Source organism: Talpa europaea (genome assembly GCF_964194135.1).
Source record: "Talpa europaea genome assembly, chromosome: 5".
Classification (NCBI taxonomy): Eukaryota; Metazoa; Chordata; class Mammalia; order Eulipotyphla; family Talpidae; genus Talpa; species Talpa europaea.
In genome coordinates this window covers 56749139-56764217 of record NC_140071.1, presented here as the reverse complement: position 1 = coordinate 56764217, position 15079 = coordinate 56749139, and the positions used below count along the sequence as shown (strand labels likewise).

The 15079-nt window shown below is 35.2% G+C and overlaps 1 protein-coding gene across 1 annotated transcript in view; it reads left to right on the top strand.

Moving 5' to 3' along the window:
* The window catches only part of IPO11 (importin 11), a gene marked incomplete at its 5' end in the record, with an annotated part of 133096 nt that overhangs the window by 79815 nt on the left and 38202 nt on the right, over positions 1-15079 (top strand). Inside the window, 3 exons of the mRNA XM_084233994.1 lie at positions 1281-1376; positions 1824-1937; positions 8645-8766. Coding sequence (XP_084090120.1) covers positions 1281-1376; positions 1824-1937; positions 8645-8766 — 332 coding nt within the window. The remainder of the gene's footprint in view (positions 1-1280; positions 1377-1823; positions 1938-8644; positions 8767-15079) is intronic.

Below are 15079 nucleotides of genomic sequence, written 5' to 3'. Positions count from 1 at the left end.
TTGGCCACAGCTTCTCCAATAGTGTTTGTTTTTTTTCTTAACCCTTGTGTCAGTGGGGCTGATAGCCTGGTAGATTCCTTCTTGGTCCCCATTGCTGCTGCTTGTCCATTTGGTCTTTCTTGTTAAAAATAAAACAAAAGTAAGCAGCCCCCTACCCCCATTCCGAATGTCATGCTACTGTCTTTGTTATAGAGGGAACACACCTCACTCATATAAAAGTAATTTATAATTTTTTTATCTGTAGCAGCCAGTGCTCATGGTTAGTAATCTGTGTCATAATGAAATAAGAATTTCTCATTTAATAAACATGCAGCATGCCTTTTCCCTTCAATTTATTTATAATCTTAAATGTAGATTTATTTTTAGAGAGTGGGTATAGTTGTTTCTATCTTTCCTTTTCACTGTTAAAAGCCAATACCATTTTTTCCTGTAACATTTTTTTATTGGGGTAACATTAGTTTACAAATACTGTATATGATTTAGAGAATAAATTCACATTTCTTCAGTTGCATGCTACTAAACCACATGTACCACAGTGGCATTCCTCCCTTGTCTTTCACCATTCTCTTGTTTTTCTTTCTCCTTCTGACTTATTTCACTTAGCATAATCCCTTCCATTTCCATGCATGTTGTCACAAATGGCAAGATTTCATCTCTTTTAATAGCCGAGTATTATTCCATTGTGTATATAAATACCACATCTTCAAAAGCCAATATTTTTGAAATGCTTTTTGCAGCCTGCATTAGTGCAGTAGTTGCTTTAAGGGCTGTTTGTTTAAAATGCAAAGAATTAGGGCCTCCCTGGTGGCGCGGTGAGTTGAGCACAACCCTGTGAAGCTGTCCGCAGCCTCTATAGCGTGGGTTCGATTCCTGGCCGGCCAGGGAGATTCCCACATAGCGCGACAGACCCCCCCTGTCGTGCCCACTGCTCCCCTCAGTAGTGCTTTCGTTCTGTCTGCCTGTTCTGCTTCCCACTCTGTCTCTGTTGAATCCTCCCACCCTCCCGCACATTGACCTGTACCCAAGCTCTTGTATAAATAAAAAAAATCTTAAAAAAAAGAAGCAAAGAATTACATTAACAACCTGACAACCTATGTTAATAAGAGTGATTAATTATAATTCTGTGTAAGATGTATATCTGTGTCTAAATATTGCATTCTTATGTACTTGTATGTATTCTCATATTTGATGTATGATGCTTAGTGCATTGTTTTCTTTGTTAGGCATGAAGTATCTACTTGTATTATTAAGTGTTACCAGTGTATCTTTCTGATTTTTAGGTTGTGGAAAATGCCCTTAAAGTGAATCCAGTATTAGGCCCACAGATGTTTCAACCAATTTTGCCCTGTGTTTTCAGGGGTATTATAGAAGGGGAGGTAAGCTTTTTCTTAAAATCTGGAATTGTGGTTTTAATTACTTTTGTTAGGAAAATTATTTCTTCTTTGTCAAAACTTTTCTCATTGACTCTTTTTGAAGTAAATTAAACAATGAAATAAATTTCAGGGTACTTATGCATCTTTGCCTTTTCCCTTTCTACAAAGGAAAATACAGGGTTCCTTTGCTATCTTATCTCCTTTCTTATATGCATGTGTATTCATGCACAATGATTTGAAGCAAATAAATGGGAAAAAGTCGTGCTAGTTTTGTCACCTACTAAATAATGTGAAACCACCATTTTTATATGTTGAGATCTTAAATAGATTCATGTAACTGTATGTTAGGAGATTTAAAGTAATGTAAATATATATGCCACTGGTAAATATTATAGTTGTTTATATTTGTCACCTTAACCAATTTCACATATGCTGTATTTGTTTGAACAGAGGTATCCTGTAGTAATGTCAACTTATCTTGGTGTTATGGGTCGAGTCCTGCTGCAAAACACTAGTTTCTTTTCTTCACTTCTTAATGAGATGGCACATAAATTTAATCAGGAGGTAAGTATTAATTCACTATATTGGAGAAAGTCTTTATCCAAATAAAGATTGGAAATAATTTGATGAAGTTTTATCTTTTAAATATCTAATAACTCATGATGTTAACCTGTAATTTGGGAGAACAAAGAAAAAGGCAATCTGAATGGCAATTGAAACATTTATTTTTTTCTGTCTTAATTCTTAGTCAGAGTTTTGATTCTTGTCTATGGTTAGAATTTTTTTTTACTAATACATGGAATGAAGCAGGAATATACTACATATAATCAAACTGTTCATTCCTTTAATTGGCTTTTTCTTAATGACATGAAACATGTTTCCATCATAATTGTGGACATGACCTTTTCAGCAAAGTATTAATTAAAAGGAAAAAAAGTGACTGAAACCAACCACCTGTGTAAGTATAGAATAGATTCTCATTGTTCAGTGCATTGGTTAATTGCAACTGTATAATTATAGTAAAGTGTTTATTTTAAAGTTTTTAATCTATTAAGATTTATAAAATGTATAGAATATACTCAACCTATATCTCTAAAGTGGAGATATGTGAAATATTTGGTTTGTGGCTGAAACAAATATAATAATTTTCACTTCAAGCAAATCCAGAGTAAGGAAGAATAAATTTTAAAATATATCTGACTATTGTAGAATTAGATTTGTCTAGTTAGAGATCTTAGCCTTTGTTTTGATGAATAGATAAGGAGAGGTTTTTCATTGCTTAATTAAATCTGATAGATGATGTTAAACAATTTAGAGTTTTTTCAGTTACATTCAGCAAAATCTAAGTGATTTTAATTATAATGATAAATATAAATTTTATGTATAATTTTAAATCCTCAGAAGAACCCAGTGTGAGGATCTGGGGTACAGGCCAGATGCGTGGGGTGGGGGTGTGTGTGTGTGAGAGGCTTTACCAGAGATAGAGTAGGCAACGGAACAGGCAGACTGACTGAAATAAACTGCTGAGGAGAGCAGAGGGCGAGAGAGGAGAGGTCGGCTGCGCCATGTGGGTTAGCAGGCGGGATCTAATCGGCACTGCAGAGGTGTCACAGTACTGCGCTCAACCGCCTGAGCCACCAGGGAGGCCCGAAAATATATTTTTTTAATTTCCATCTCACATATGAGAAATCTGAGGCTTATATAGACTTAGTGTCTTGTTCATGTTCACACTGCTAGACAATGTTGGAGTAGGTATACAAAATACCTGCAATCTAACTTCAGAGTCTGATATGTCATGACCACATTTTGCTGCTTCCTGCTTATCTTGGAATAGGCACTTCTCCGCTAGACATTGGAGACACTTACTTTCACAAGTTTATTATGACCTTTCAAGGGAGACAGTACTTAAAACAGGCAATTACATAATAATACAGTGAGCACAGTGGTATGTCCACTGTGGAAAGAGAAAGAAAAGCGATCTATTATGTTAAAAATTTCCCCCAAGTTTCTTTATTGCAAAATACACTTAACATAAATTTTATCATCTTAGCCATTTTTAAGTGAACAATTCAGCTATATTAAATATATTCATAATGTTGTGAAATCACTACCACCATCTCTCCATAATTCTCTCAATATTGTGAAAGTAAACTTCTGTACTTATTAAATCATTATTCCTTATTCCCCTGAACTCATAGTCCCTTGCAACCATCATTCTATTTTCTGTACTTATGGTTTTGACTATTCTAAGTTCCATATAAATGAAATCATGCAGTGTTTATCTTTTGTGATTAGCATATAACTTACACAATATCCTGAAAATTGATTCATTTTGCAGCACATATCAGAATTTCCTTCCTTTTTAAGGCTAAATAATATTCTGTTGCTTGTATATACTACATCTTGCTTAACCATTCATCTAAATCAGTGAACACTTGGGTTGATTCCACATTTTAATTACTGTGAATAAAGCTGCTGTGATAGTATCTCTTCCAGACTTTGCTTTCAGTTCTTTTGGATACATTTCAGAAATGATATCACTGCATCATCTATTTTTAAATTTTTGATGAATTGCCTTACTGTTTTCTACAGCAACTGTGCCATTTTACATTTCTGCCCACAGTACACAAGGGTTCCAAATTCTCCACATCCTCACCAATACTTTTTTTGGTAGTGTCTGCCTAATTGGTTGTGAGATATAACATCATATGCCTCATTGTAGATTTGATTTATAGTTCCTTAATGATCAGTGATATTGGGTCTCTTTTCATGCTTATTGACCTTATTCAAGCTTGTCTTTAGAGAAGTGTCTATTAAAGTTCTTTACCCATTTTTGAATTGTTTTTTTTTTTTTTTGTTACTGAGTTTCAGAGTTATTTATATATTCTAGATATTAATCCCTCATCAGATATATGGTATTGGAGACATTTTCTCCTATTATGTGATAGTATCTTTTGATCGTATCTTTTTTTTTTAAATTGAAGTAACATTCAGCGCATTCAAATATCATGTATGTTTGAGGTGTGCATCATTAAAAATCAACATATGTATTAAATACTACATTAAGTTTACCATTAAAGTCCAATTCTATACTTTACTAGTTGACCCATTTTATCCACCCTCTTTTTCCCATTCCTCTGATGCCATCATTCCTTAAAATTCCTCCCTTCTTTAGGTTCTAGGACACTGTAGATTGATTTCCCTTTTATGTCCTTCTGGTCTCAGTTGATGGTTTCTCTGTTTCATTTGCTTTCTACTAATCCATGAGCATCTTTTAAGACTCAAGTCATGAACTTCTGCTCATCTCTAGATAGCCATTCCTTCGAGACAGGCCAAATCTTACTTCTTTCTTATAATCCAGTTCCGATGTTCACGTCAGGATTTTCTGTCTTCTTTAAACTCTCAAGTCCTGTGACGTTAGTTTCTTATGAGTGTCCATATATTTACTGCCTATATTTCTCTTGCATTTGTTCACTAGTTTTCCCATCTTTTATTGTAGACCAGCTCTCCAACCCCCATCCCTTTTTCCTTGTGGCATTGACTTATTTTAGAACCTGGATCACTAATTCTGAAGAGTTTGCGTAATGTCATTTCTTGATGTCACTTAATTCTTTCCTGTAATTTTGTAAATAAGCACATTAAATCCATCTTTTCCTCTTCTCTATTGCTGTTGCCATAGCCCAAGTCCTCTGAACAGCAGTGGAGGAAGGCAAATTAATTAAGAGTGATTTTATATCTTTAAGAAAGGGTTCATTTCAGAAGTCACCATTAGAATCTTCTGTCAGCATTTACTATTTGAAGTCTTTCAGAGTTAATTATATTGAATGAATGATGAAAATTTTTTAGACTGATCATTTGATTTAGTTTAGATTCTTGGGGCTTGAAGACTGATACTTTTGCTGTGGGGTGATTTACTGGAAAATGACAGTATTTGCCGGTCCTTGTTTCCTGTGGTCTTTTTTTTTTTTTCCTGATAGCCACTCTCTTGGTGTAAACAAGAGTTGTAGAACTCAGGATGGGAAAAAAGGCTTTGGGGATAAGAGTGTTTCACCATATAACATCTAGATTTTCATTTAAATCATCTAGATTTTCATTTTAATTTGTACCTCACCTTGCCTTTCCTTGTTTATGGTCTCTCCATTTCATTTTTCTAGATACTGTATCTTTGCTCCTTCAGTAATGGTTTACCTTTAGTAAACCTAGAAGGTTCCAGTTGCTCCTTGTGCAGATTTGCAGCCATGACTCTTATTTTTGAGCTTTGTGCCTCATCCAATCTTATTTGTGGCCTGATGGTTGCAGGGTTCTGAGGACAAAATCTGCCTGCATTAGATTGCTATTTTCCTGACAGGCATTTTAGTTTCAGGTTTTTCTGTTCTGCCAAATCACTTAACACTGTTTTCATCCACTGGCCATTTCCCAAAAATTGTCATCTTACCCATTGTTGTTTCTCTTCTTAATATGCCCGGGCAGGTTATTTCTTCGCTTTTCTTATTTCCTTGCTCTCATTTTAGTGGGACTTCTGAGAAAGCCAACAAATGCACATGTTCAGTACTAAAATTGTTTTACAGTATCAATGTGCTTTTTTAGTAAATAAATTTATTATAAAGATGCAATAAGGTATTTGCAACTGAATAATATGAATATTATTTGTTTAGATTTCTATAAAATTTAAACTGAATCCAGCTTTTCCTTCCAACCCTTTCTTAAGAAAACCTGGTTTTCTAGAAATAATGTCCTTCAGTTTCAACTTTATAAATTTAAGGAGGGGGTGAAACATCGCGGTAACTTACTCAAAATCTTACAAATTCTTATCCTAGAAACATTGACTCTCCTGAGGAGTTGTCGCTTAGAACATATAATTTTCCCTCAAGTTAGTCCTAAGCATTTGTCTTGAAATAGTATACCAAATTCTAGAGAGAGTAAAGGTTATTTTGTTTCCACATGATGAATCAATTGTTTTATGAAATCATATGTAAATATCACATTTTCTATCTCAATAATATTTGGTATGAAAGTTAGATTGAGGATATAATTAGAGAGGGAGGAAGAAAAGATCACTTTTGCCTGAACATTTTGTTCTGCTTCTACAGGGGCTAGAATGCTATAAAATTATTTTATTCTCACAGAAAGCTTATTTATACCTTACTTTCTTTAAATTTATAACAAAGTAATGGAACCATTTGGAAATAAGGTTCATTTTGCAGTGGTTATTTATTTGACTGGTTTAGTTAGTGATTAGTTTTTTTTATCTGCACCTGCCTGGGTAGAATTTGTAAACATTATCAAAGTAGGAAAATCTGATCATCTTTTAATTCTGTTGTTTAAAGGTATTTTTATTTTAGAAATTCTCTGAAAGAATTATTTTGTTATTTCACAATTTGCTATATATAAATGGTCATCAACATTTGTTGTAGTTGTTTTGCTTCTGTTTTTGTGATCTTGCTACTTACTTCCATGGCAACCTAGTTGAGTTTTCTAATATGGTTTTTTTTTTTTTTTTTTAATAGAGGCATGTTTTATTTATTTATTTATTTGTTTTGTTTTGTTTATACATGCATTGGGTACAGTCAGAAGCGCGGGAGGGTGAGAGAATTCACCAGAGCCAGAGCGGGGAGCAGAGCAGGCAGAAGGACCGAAGTACACTGCTGAGGGGAGCAGCGGGCGGCAGGAGAGGTCTGCAGCCATGTGGGACCCTCCTCCGGTGGCCGGGGAGCAGCTGGGGATCGAACCGGCGCTGCAGAGGCCGCGGGCAGCTTCGCAACCCAGCGCTCAACCGCTGCGCCATCAGGGAGGCCCTGAGTTTTCTAATATGGTTTTATCACTACCTTTTTAAAGATCTCTTCTATACCTTTCCTTTGAATTTTAGATTTAGTCCAAGCTCCTTAATGTGGGTTTGCTCACAGAGGCCTACAATAATCTGGTTCTTTACTCATTTAGTCTCTTCAGTTATCCTCTTTTAGAACTGTTTAGCCCAACTCTTCAATGCTTGGAACATTTTTTTTTAAAGAATTATTTGTTTTTGCATACAAGAACTGGGGTGTAGACCAGAGGTGCAGGGGGAGAGGGGATTCACTAAAGACAGAGTGGGGAGTATACTGAAATACACTGCTGAGGGGAGCAGTAGGCTAGACAGGAGAGGTCTGTTGCACCATGTGGGTTAGCTCCCTGGGCCAGGATGAACTCTGCAGTAGCTGCTGATAGCTTCATAGTGCTGAGACTTAACCCCTTGCACCACCAAGGGAGGCGCTTGGAACATACTAGTTTCTTAGAGATACATTTCTCTTTCTTAAGAGTCCTTGTGTACAGGCTGTTCCTCTGCCTGGAATCTCCCTCCTAACCCCCTTGCTTTCCTTTAGTTGATTTCCTACGCTCTTTTGATTGTTCCTTAAACATGACTTCTCTGGGAAACTGCCCCAACCCTTTTAGCTGCTTAGATTTCTTTTAGATATTCCTATAACATTGGAAACTATGCATTTATCATCAGGGACAGGATTAAGGTGAGGCAAGTAAGTGCTGACATGAGCAGCTCCTTTAATTTCTACACCCTATATGCCTTGTTTGCCCTATCCTAGCTCTGGCCCTGCTTAAGTATTCCCAGGGTCAGCAAACTGGCCTGTGGGCCAATTCCAGCCTGCTGCTTGTTTTTGTAAGGCTAACGAGTAAGTATGGCTTTTATGTTTGGAAAAGGAAAAAATCAAAATAATAGTTTATTTTGTGACATGTGAAATTTTATATTGGAACACATTCAATTACAGTTTGTTTGTACTAGTGAATTCTCAGTATGTTGATTTGTTTTTAATGTATTATATAAAGGTCCTAAGAGATGATTCATTTGTTTCCCTTTGAAACTTTTCAGGTTGAGGTGGTAACCTGTTCTTTCCTCTGGAACTAGCAAAAACGTAATCCAGCAAATTATTGAACTATAATCATCCAGCTGAATAAACTATAACCTAAGTACAAGTTGACAACTTTGAAAAATGCATGTACTCTTTTAGTGTCTGAGGAAGTGTGCATTGAGTTAGCAGTTTATTAAATGAAATTACTTAAATAGCTATGGCTTTGAGAAAGTGTATTTAGCTCTCAGAATTAATTGACTTTCAAGATTAATTAGAGTCATTTTCCAATTCAAGGTTTGCGTTCAGGTATTCCAGTTCTGTGTTTTGCTGAAATTAAACTTGTCCGTGCCTTATAAGGTTTTAACCTTTAACAGTATTTATCCACAGTTAAATAGCATTTCACATATTTTGAGATGTCTCTTCATCTTTTTTTAGATGGACCAACTTTTGGGAAATATGATTGAAATGTGGGTTGATCGCATGGACAACATAACACAGCCTGAACGAAGAAAGCTTTCAGCTTTGGCTCTGCTTTCTCTTCTGCCATCTGATAATAGGTGAGGGAATGTTTTCTTGAAATTTGCCCCTTTAAAGCATCAAACTATTAGCACTATTTTTGGCCGTTGAAATTGCTATTTGTTACTTGGCAGTGTTATTTTATTATATATGTATGTATGTTCATTTTGTTAGTAGATAATGATGTGGCAAGTATTGGACTAGATCTGAAAATATGTGATTGGGAGGTGGTGGGCATTGGAATTTAATGATTATATTCATTTTATTGATTTATTTCATTCTTATTGCCATTTTTTATGATAACCAGATCTTATTGACTTATTTTAGTTACTCTTTTTTGTATAGATATGTTAAATATGTAATATTTCAGTGTCACTAGCACTTCATAAAGTATTCTATCCTCTGGTAATTCAAAAAGTGTGTTATGCAATTTTGTAGTTATTTATTTCAGATTATTTCTAAAGCGGCTTGCAAGTTATTTTCTACTTTCATAGATGAGCTCATTATTTTATACTTCACAAACTTTGTTAAAATTCTCATTTCCATAAAGCCAATATAAAATGTTTTTATTTGAATACTTAAAGAATATCTGTTTTCTTTGTTTTTATTCCCTGTATTTGTGGAATTTGGCACTATGTCCATTTTTATTTTTTTGTACTTTTAATTTTAAAGATATTAAAAGCTGGCCTTAATACGGTGCTGTGAAATGAATAATGATAATATATTAGATCTTTAAGTCTTAGGGAATTTTGGAGTACATGCATCCTAGTGATAAATTAATGAAATTAGTCTGGTTTTAGAAGTTCTTAAAATTTATGTATTATTTATTACTACTGTGGTAATTTGAATAAATGGGTAAGTGTTTTGTCTTAACATCCTAACAGTAGATAATAATTACTGAGCAACACACTATCTGCCTTGTATTTTTCTAAGTCCTATATATTTATATTTCATTTACAAAACAGTCTTGAGGTACAGATATGATTATGATTATATTCTTTTGATAAAGGAAAAAAATAACTTTAAAATGTTAATTTGCCTAAGGTTTAGCTTGTGATGGTGCAAAATTTGACCTTGGGTACATCGATGCCAAGGCTTGTTCTCTACTCACCAGATGATGCTGCTTCTCAGGTAGACATGCATAAGACCAAGTTATTGCCTCATTGAAATTGATCTTATTTGTTTTTGGAAACCAAACTTAAACTACCTACACCTAACTTTTAATTGTTCCCTTTCTCTCTGTAGAAAAACAGTGACTTGAGAATTATTCAGGCCTTAAAAGTGAAATTTAAAGAATGTGGGCTTTGGTGGTAGTTAAAACTCTGTGAACATTAATTGAATATATTAATGAGTGGAAAACATATTAAGGTTAATAAAACATATTAGGGTTTTTCTCTAACATATAGGAATGCAATTATTAAGAGAAAATTAGAAATGACCCAGGTTAAGAATTAGTATACATCAAAAGCATATTTGTTTTATATTTTTATAAGAATACAGTTTGCTTAATATTGAATTTTATGTAAGTGTGGTTTAATTTTTTAATAACATAAGTTGTCAATATATTTGGCTTCTACAAGGAAAGTGAATATTCTTAACCTACGTAAATTGAGGGGTAGAACATTATGACTAGAAATTCTCTTAAACATTAAAATTTCATTCTTAAAAGTTGTCAGAAGATAGTTTGTGATAGGAAGGTCAGATCTTATTTTTATTTTTAAATAGAGTGAGTAATGATAGATCTGTTAGGTCGTAGTGAATTCATGTCATTATAAAGGTATCCAGAAAATTTCTTGAGTAATGTGGTAACAGATTTTTAAAGAATAGCCATCTAACTTTATAATGTCCTTAATGGGCTAGTGGCTAAAGAAATATACAGAAAATGTAATGATCTGAAAAACAAACAAAAGGATTTCATTGCTCTAAAAGTTTGCACATAGTCTTTAGTCCGTGACATAATTTAGGATGATTTATATCCACATACTCTAATGGAAAGTCATGTTGACAAAATAGCGGTTTTATCATTTCTCATTGTTATCTTCTACTTACAAGTACATAGTTTTTGGAGTTTGGAGAATCTTCTCTCCCTTTTGCATCCCCAGTGATATTTCCTGGTTAATTTACCGTGTTTCTTTTAGATTTTTCATTATAACATTTCCCTTGTCTGAAATAAGCAGATCTGAAGAATCATGTTGATAATGATTTTTGAATCATGCTAAATTGGGAAATGGTATTTCCTCTTTCATTTATTATAATGTATTGAAATAATACTCTTCTAAAGCAGAGTTTCTCTCCACAGCACTAGTGACATTTTGGGCCAGGTAATTATTTTTGATTGGGGCTGTCCAGTGCATTGCAGCATCTGTGGCCTCTACCCATTAGATGCCAGTAGTATCTTCTGCCTCACACTTAGAACCACTACTCTAAGGAAAAAAGAATGACCATTTGGGAAGCCATTAAATTCTCTTTCATCCCAGTTCAACTTGTGATTCAGAAATTTGGTAAAGACTGTAGACTTCAGAATAACATCCATATCCCATTGCCACTAGTCACTTGCTAATGACCAGGACCAACTTACTTAATTTCCTGTGTCTAAGTTTTTTCATTATTAAAATAGGAGTACTTTGAAGTTTTAGGGACTTGGTTGTTAGGTTCTGTCCCTAGCCCCTCCCCCACCTTCTCTGAATATATGGCTTATCGCACCCTCTCCCCTTCCTCTCCCCTCCCCTTATTCCTCCTGGTAACCATTTTAGTTTTTTTGCTAAATTCAAGATTTATTCCTACTACTCTTTGCATATGAATTTTTTTTTTAAGTATTTATATTCCACAGATGAGCGAAACCATCTGCTGTCTTTCATTTTTTGACTTACCTTATTCAGCATAATCTCAAGGTCCAGATGAGGTATAGCCATAGGTGGTTTGGTGGAGGGTGAAAAAAGATTTTTTTTTAATTAAAGAAAAGAAAAAATTTTAACTGGAAGTAGTAGGTCTGACTTCTGTGTATATATGTTTTGGTTCTTGTTATGAGTTACAAGCTGGTTTTCTTTTCAGACACTGTTTGAGCAAAGTGCCTAATTTAAGCTGGTTAATAGTCATAAATTGAATTTTGTTAGTTTTAATTTAACAGAAGCTGAAGGACATAGATAAGTTTTGTTTATGAAGGTGAACAGTGGGTGCCATAATTGCTTATTCCTTGTCTTCATCTGTATACATGGCTGTTTCATGAAATAGAGATAATTTATTATTTCCTGGGCTAAGCGAATTTTTTATTGAAGGCCTATAATCATTTATGCAATTAAAAAAAAAAGATTTATTTATTTATTTATGCAAGAACTGGGTACAGTCAGAAGCGCAGGAGGGTGAGAGAATTCACCAGAGCCAGAGCGGGGAGCAGAACAGGCAGAAGGACCGAAGCACACTGCCGAGGGGAGCAGCGGGCGGCAGGAGAGGTCTGCACACCATGTGGGACCCTCGCCTGGCGGCTGGGGATCGAACTGGTGCTGCAGAGGCTGCATGCAGCTTTGCATCCCAGCGCTCAACTGCTGTGCCACCAGGGAGGCCCTATAAAATGTTTTTTAAAGCTGAAGATCAGTTTGTTCTTCTGGCAGTCCTTTGTAAACCCAGTGTCTCCCCCTACTCTCAAAATATGCCACTCTAATTGAAGTATTTTGAAGTGTTTCTATCATTTCACCTTAGAATTGGAATGGAAATAGTCCATTTGGCCTGTATTTCCAATACAAATTACTTTGCCCGAGAGCCATACAGCAGAACTAAAATGCTCCCAACTTCCTCTCTGGATAACATCCTAATACTAATAAACATTCGGCAATATTTTTAAAATATCTATTATGTGCTTGGACACAGGCTGTATATTGAGGGTATTTTCCACTTCATTATTCTGTATAAAATGTCATTGTCCTGGCATTTTAGAACAACTACTTATTATCCTCTTAAAGTTCCTGAACACTTGGGAATTTGAAACTACACTCTCAGTGTCTTCCTTATATCTCGTACCGAGTTCCTTTCGAATTACTAACCACTGTATGGCATTATCTTTTTTAAAAATGTTACCTAAGAAAGCAAAGCTGTGATCAAATAAGATTACCTTGAGGTTTCATAATCTCCAGCTGTTTTAGAATGAAACTGTATTTTTTTAAAATAAATTTTATTTTTATATTCCCCATACAATTACAATCCCCTTATTTTGACCCCAATCCCTCCCCTCCCCGCCCCCCACCCCCCATAGAGTGTCTCTGGTTCATAGTTTTTTGTTGATTTTGATTATCACTTTCTTATAGTTATTCATTTTCCTGGTCCCTTATTTAAGTTTTCTAGATTCCTGCTATGAGTGAGACCATCCGGTATTTTTCTTTTTCTTTCTGGCTTATTTCACTGAGCATGATCCCTTCCAGCGCCATCCATGTTGCTGCAAATTGCATGTGTTTATCTTTTTTGAATGCTGAGTAATATTCCATGGTGTATATGTACCACATCTTCTTGATCCAGTCATCTATTTTTGGGCATTTGGGTTGTTTCCAAAGTTTAGCTATTGTAAATAGAGCTGCTATAAACATAGGGGTGCAGGTGTTCTTTGGAATTGATGTTTCTGTGTCCTTTGGGTAAATACCTAGGAGTGGAATTGCTGGATCATATGGAAGCTCTATGTTTAGTAGGTCCAGAAATCTCCACACAGCTCTCCATAGTGGTTGGACCATGAAACTATATTTTTGAATGAGTGTGAGTTCTAGGCTCTCAAAATTGCAAAACCCATTGTTAAAATAATTGTTCTTGCTCCAATATGGGGATAAAAGCATAAGAATAGAGCAGAAGTACATGGGGGAGTACAAACATGAATACTGTGTACTTCCTGATTTTGCATACATACATAATGTATCTTCATAGCTTGAGGAACATCCTACTTTGGGGAATTCTTTAGTGTGAGCTTGTGCTTCACTCTATCCAGAGGTCTTAGAAAAAGACAGTGAGATAGAGAGGAAGGTTACTTTTTGGCCTCAGATGCATGCTTTACCTACTATTTATGTAACATTGGACCAGTTACCTCTTTCATGGCCTTGGTTTTCTCATGTTTCAAATGCAAAACATAAATACTATCATCTGTGGGTTGTTATGAGGGTAAATTGGAGAATATATTTATTATGCATAGTAAAGTATGGACTAATGCATATTAATTAACCATTACTATTAAATCAGTCACTATTATTACTACTATTGGTGTTACTACTCTTAATCATTTTGACCAAATATGTGAAGGTGCTAACCTAGGCTTTCCTGAGACTTTTCCTCCTTTACTCTGAGACTTTCCCCCATTCTGTCTGTTCAAATGTGACCAGTGCCAACATTTGAGAAAAGATACTGTGTCCCTGCAGCTTTTTCATCACAGTGAAATGTAAGCACTGACCCAGTGTTCATTATTCTTGCTGCTGCTGTTGCTTGCATTCCACCTTTTAGAGATTGTCAGATATTTCAGCTCAGGAGGCAGATATTACAGCTCAGGATATTTCATTGACTGCTCTTTACAAAGTGGTAAGAGTTAGAGCTCAGTTTATATTTGCCAATGGAATAGAATAGCATATGCTGTTCTTGTTTCTCTTCAGCAGTGATGGAGCCCTTACATCCCCATGTCATTGTAGATCAGGGAAACGTGTTTGGAGTAGAGGCTGAAGGAAAACTGGAGAAAGAAGGTAGAGTTGTGGTGTTGTAAGTGCCACAATTTTTTATTGCCTCACGGGAAATCTTTGCCATACTTTGACATTTCTTTATCTCTTAGTGTGTGTGGTGTTTCTTTTTTTTGGGGGGGGAGGTGGTAGAGTCAGTCTCTAACTTCTTTGCTTAAAAGTGATTTCTGCCTCCTTGAAGTTTTTTGACTGAATCATATTATGAATTGCTTGCTCTATTATTTCTATACTTCTTTTATATATCTTAACCTTCCAGGTGTTTTGGAGGTTAAGGTCTTATAATAACATTCCAAAAAGTTCAGGCTCTGGAGTCATGTTGGGTAGATTTGATCCTGGCTCTTCAATTCAGTGTGTGACCTTGGGCAAGGCACTTGACCTGTCTCTGTTTTGCTTCACCTATAAAGTAGTGCTAAACTGTTACACTATTGTGTGTTAAGTAAACCAATACATGTAAAATATTTAGAGCAATGCCTGGGAAGTGGTTTATTCTTAGTTTATACTAAATTTTAGCTGTGCTGATGATGAATTCATATGCATTTTTTCCACCCAAAATATGGCACTTCCATATATATGTACCTGCACACTCAAGATGTTGTTATAATGAGTATTTCAACTGAACATTTATTTTTCCCCAGGATACCTTGAGCTCCTTGTAACC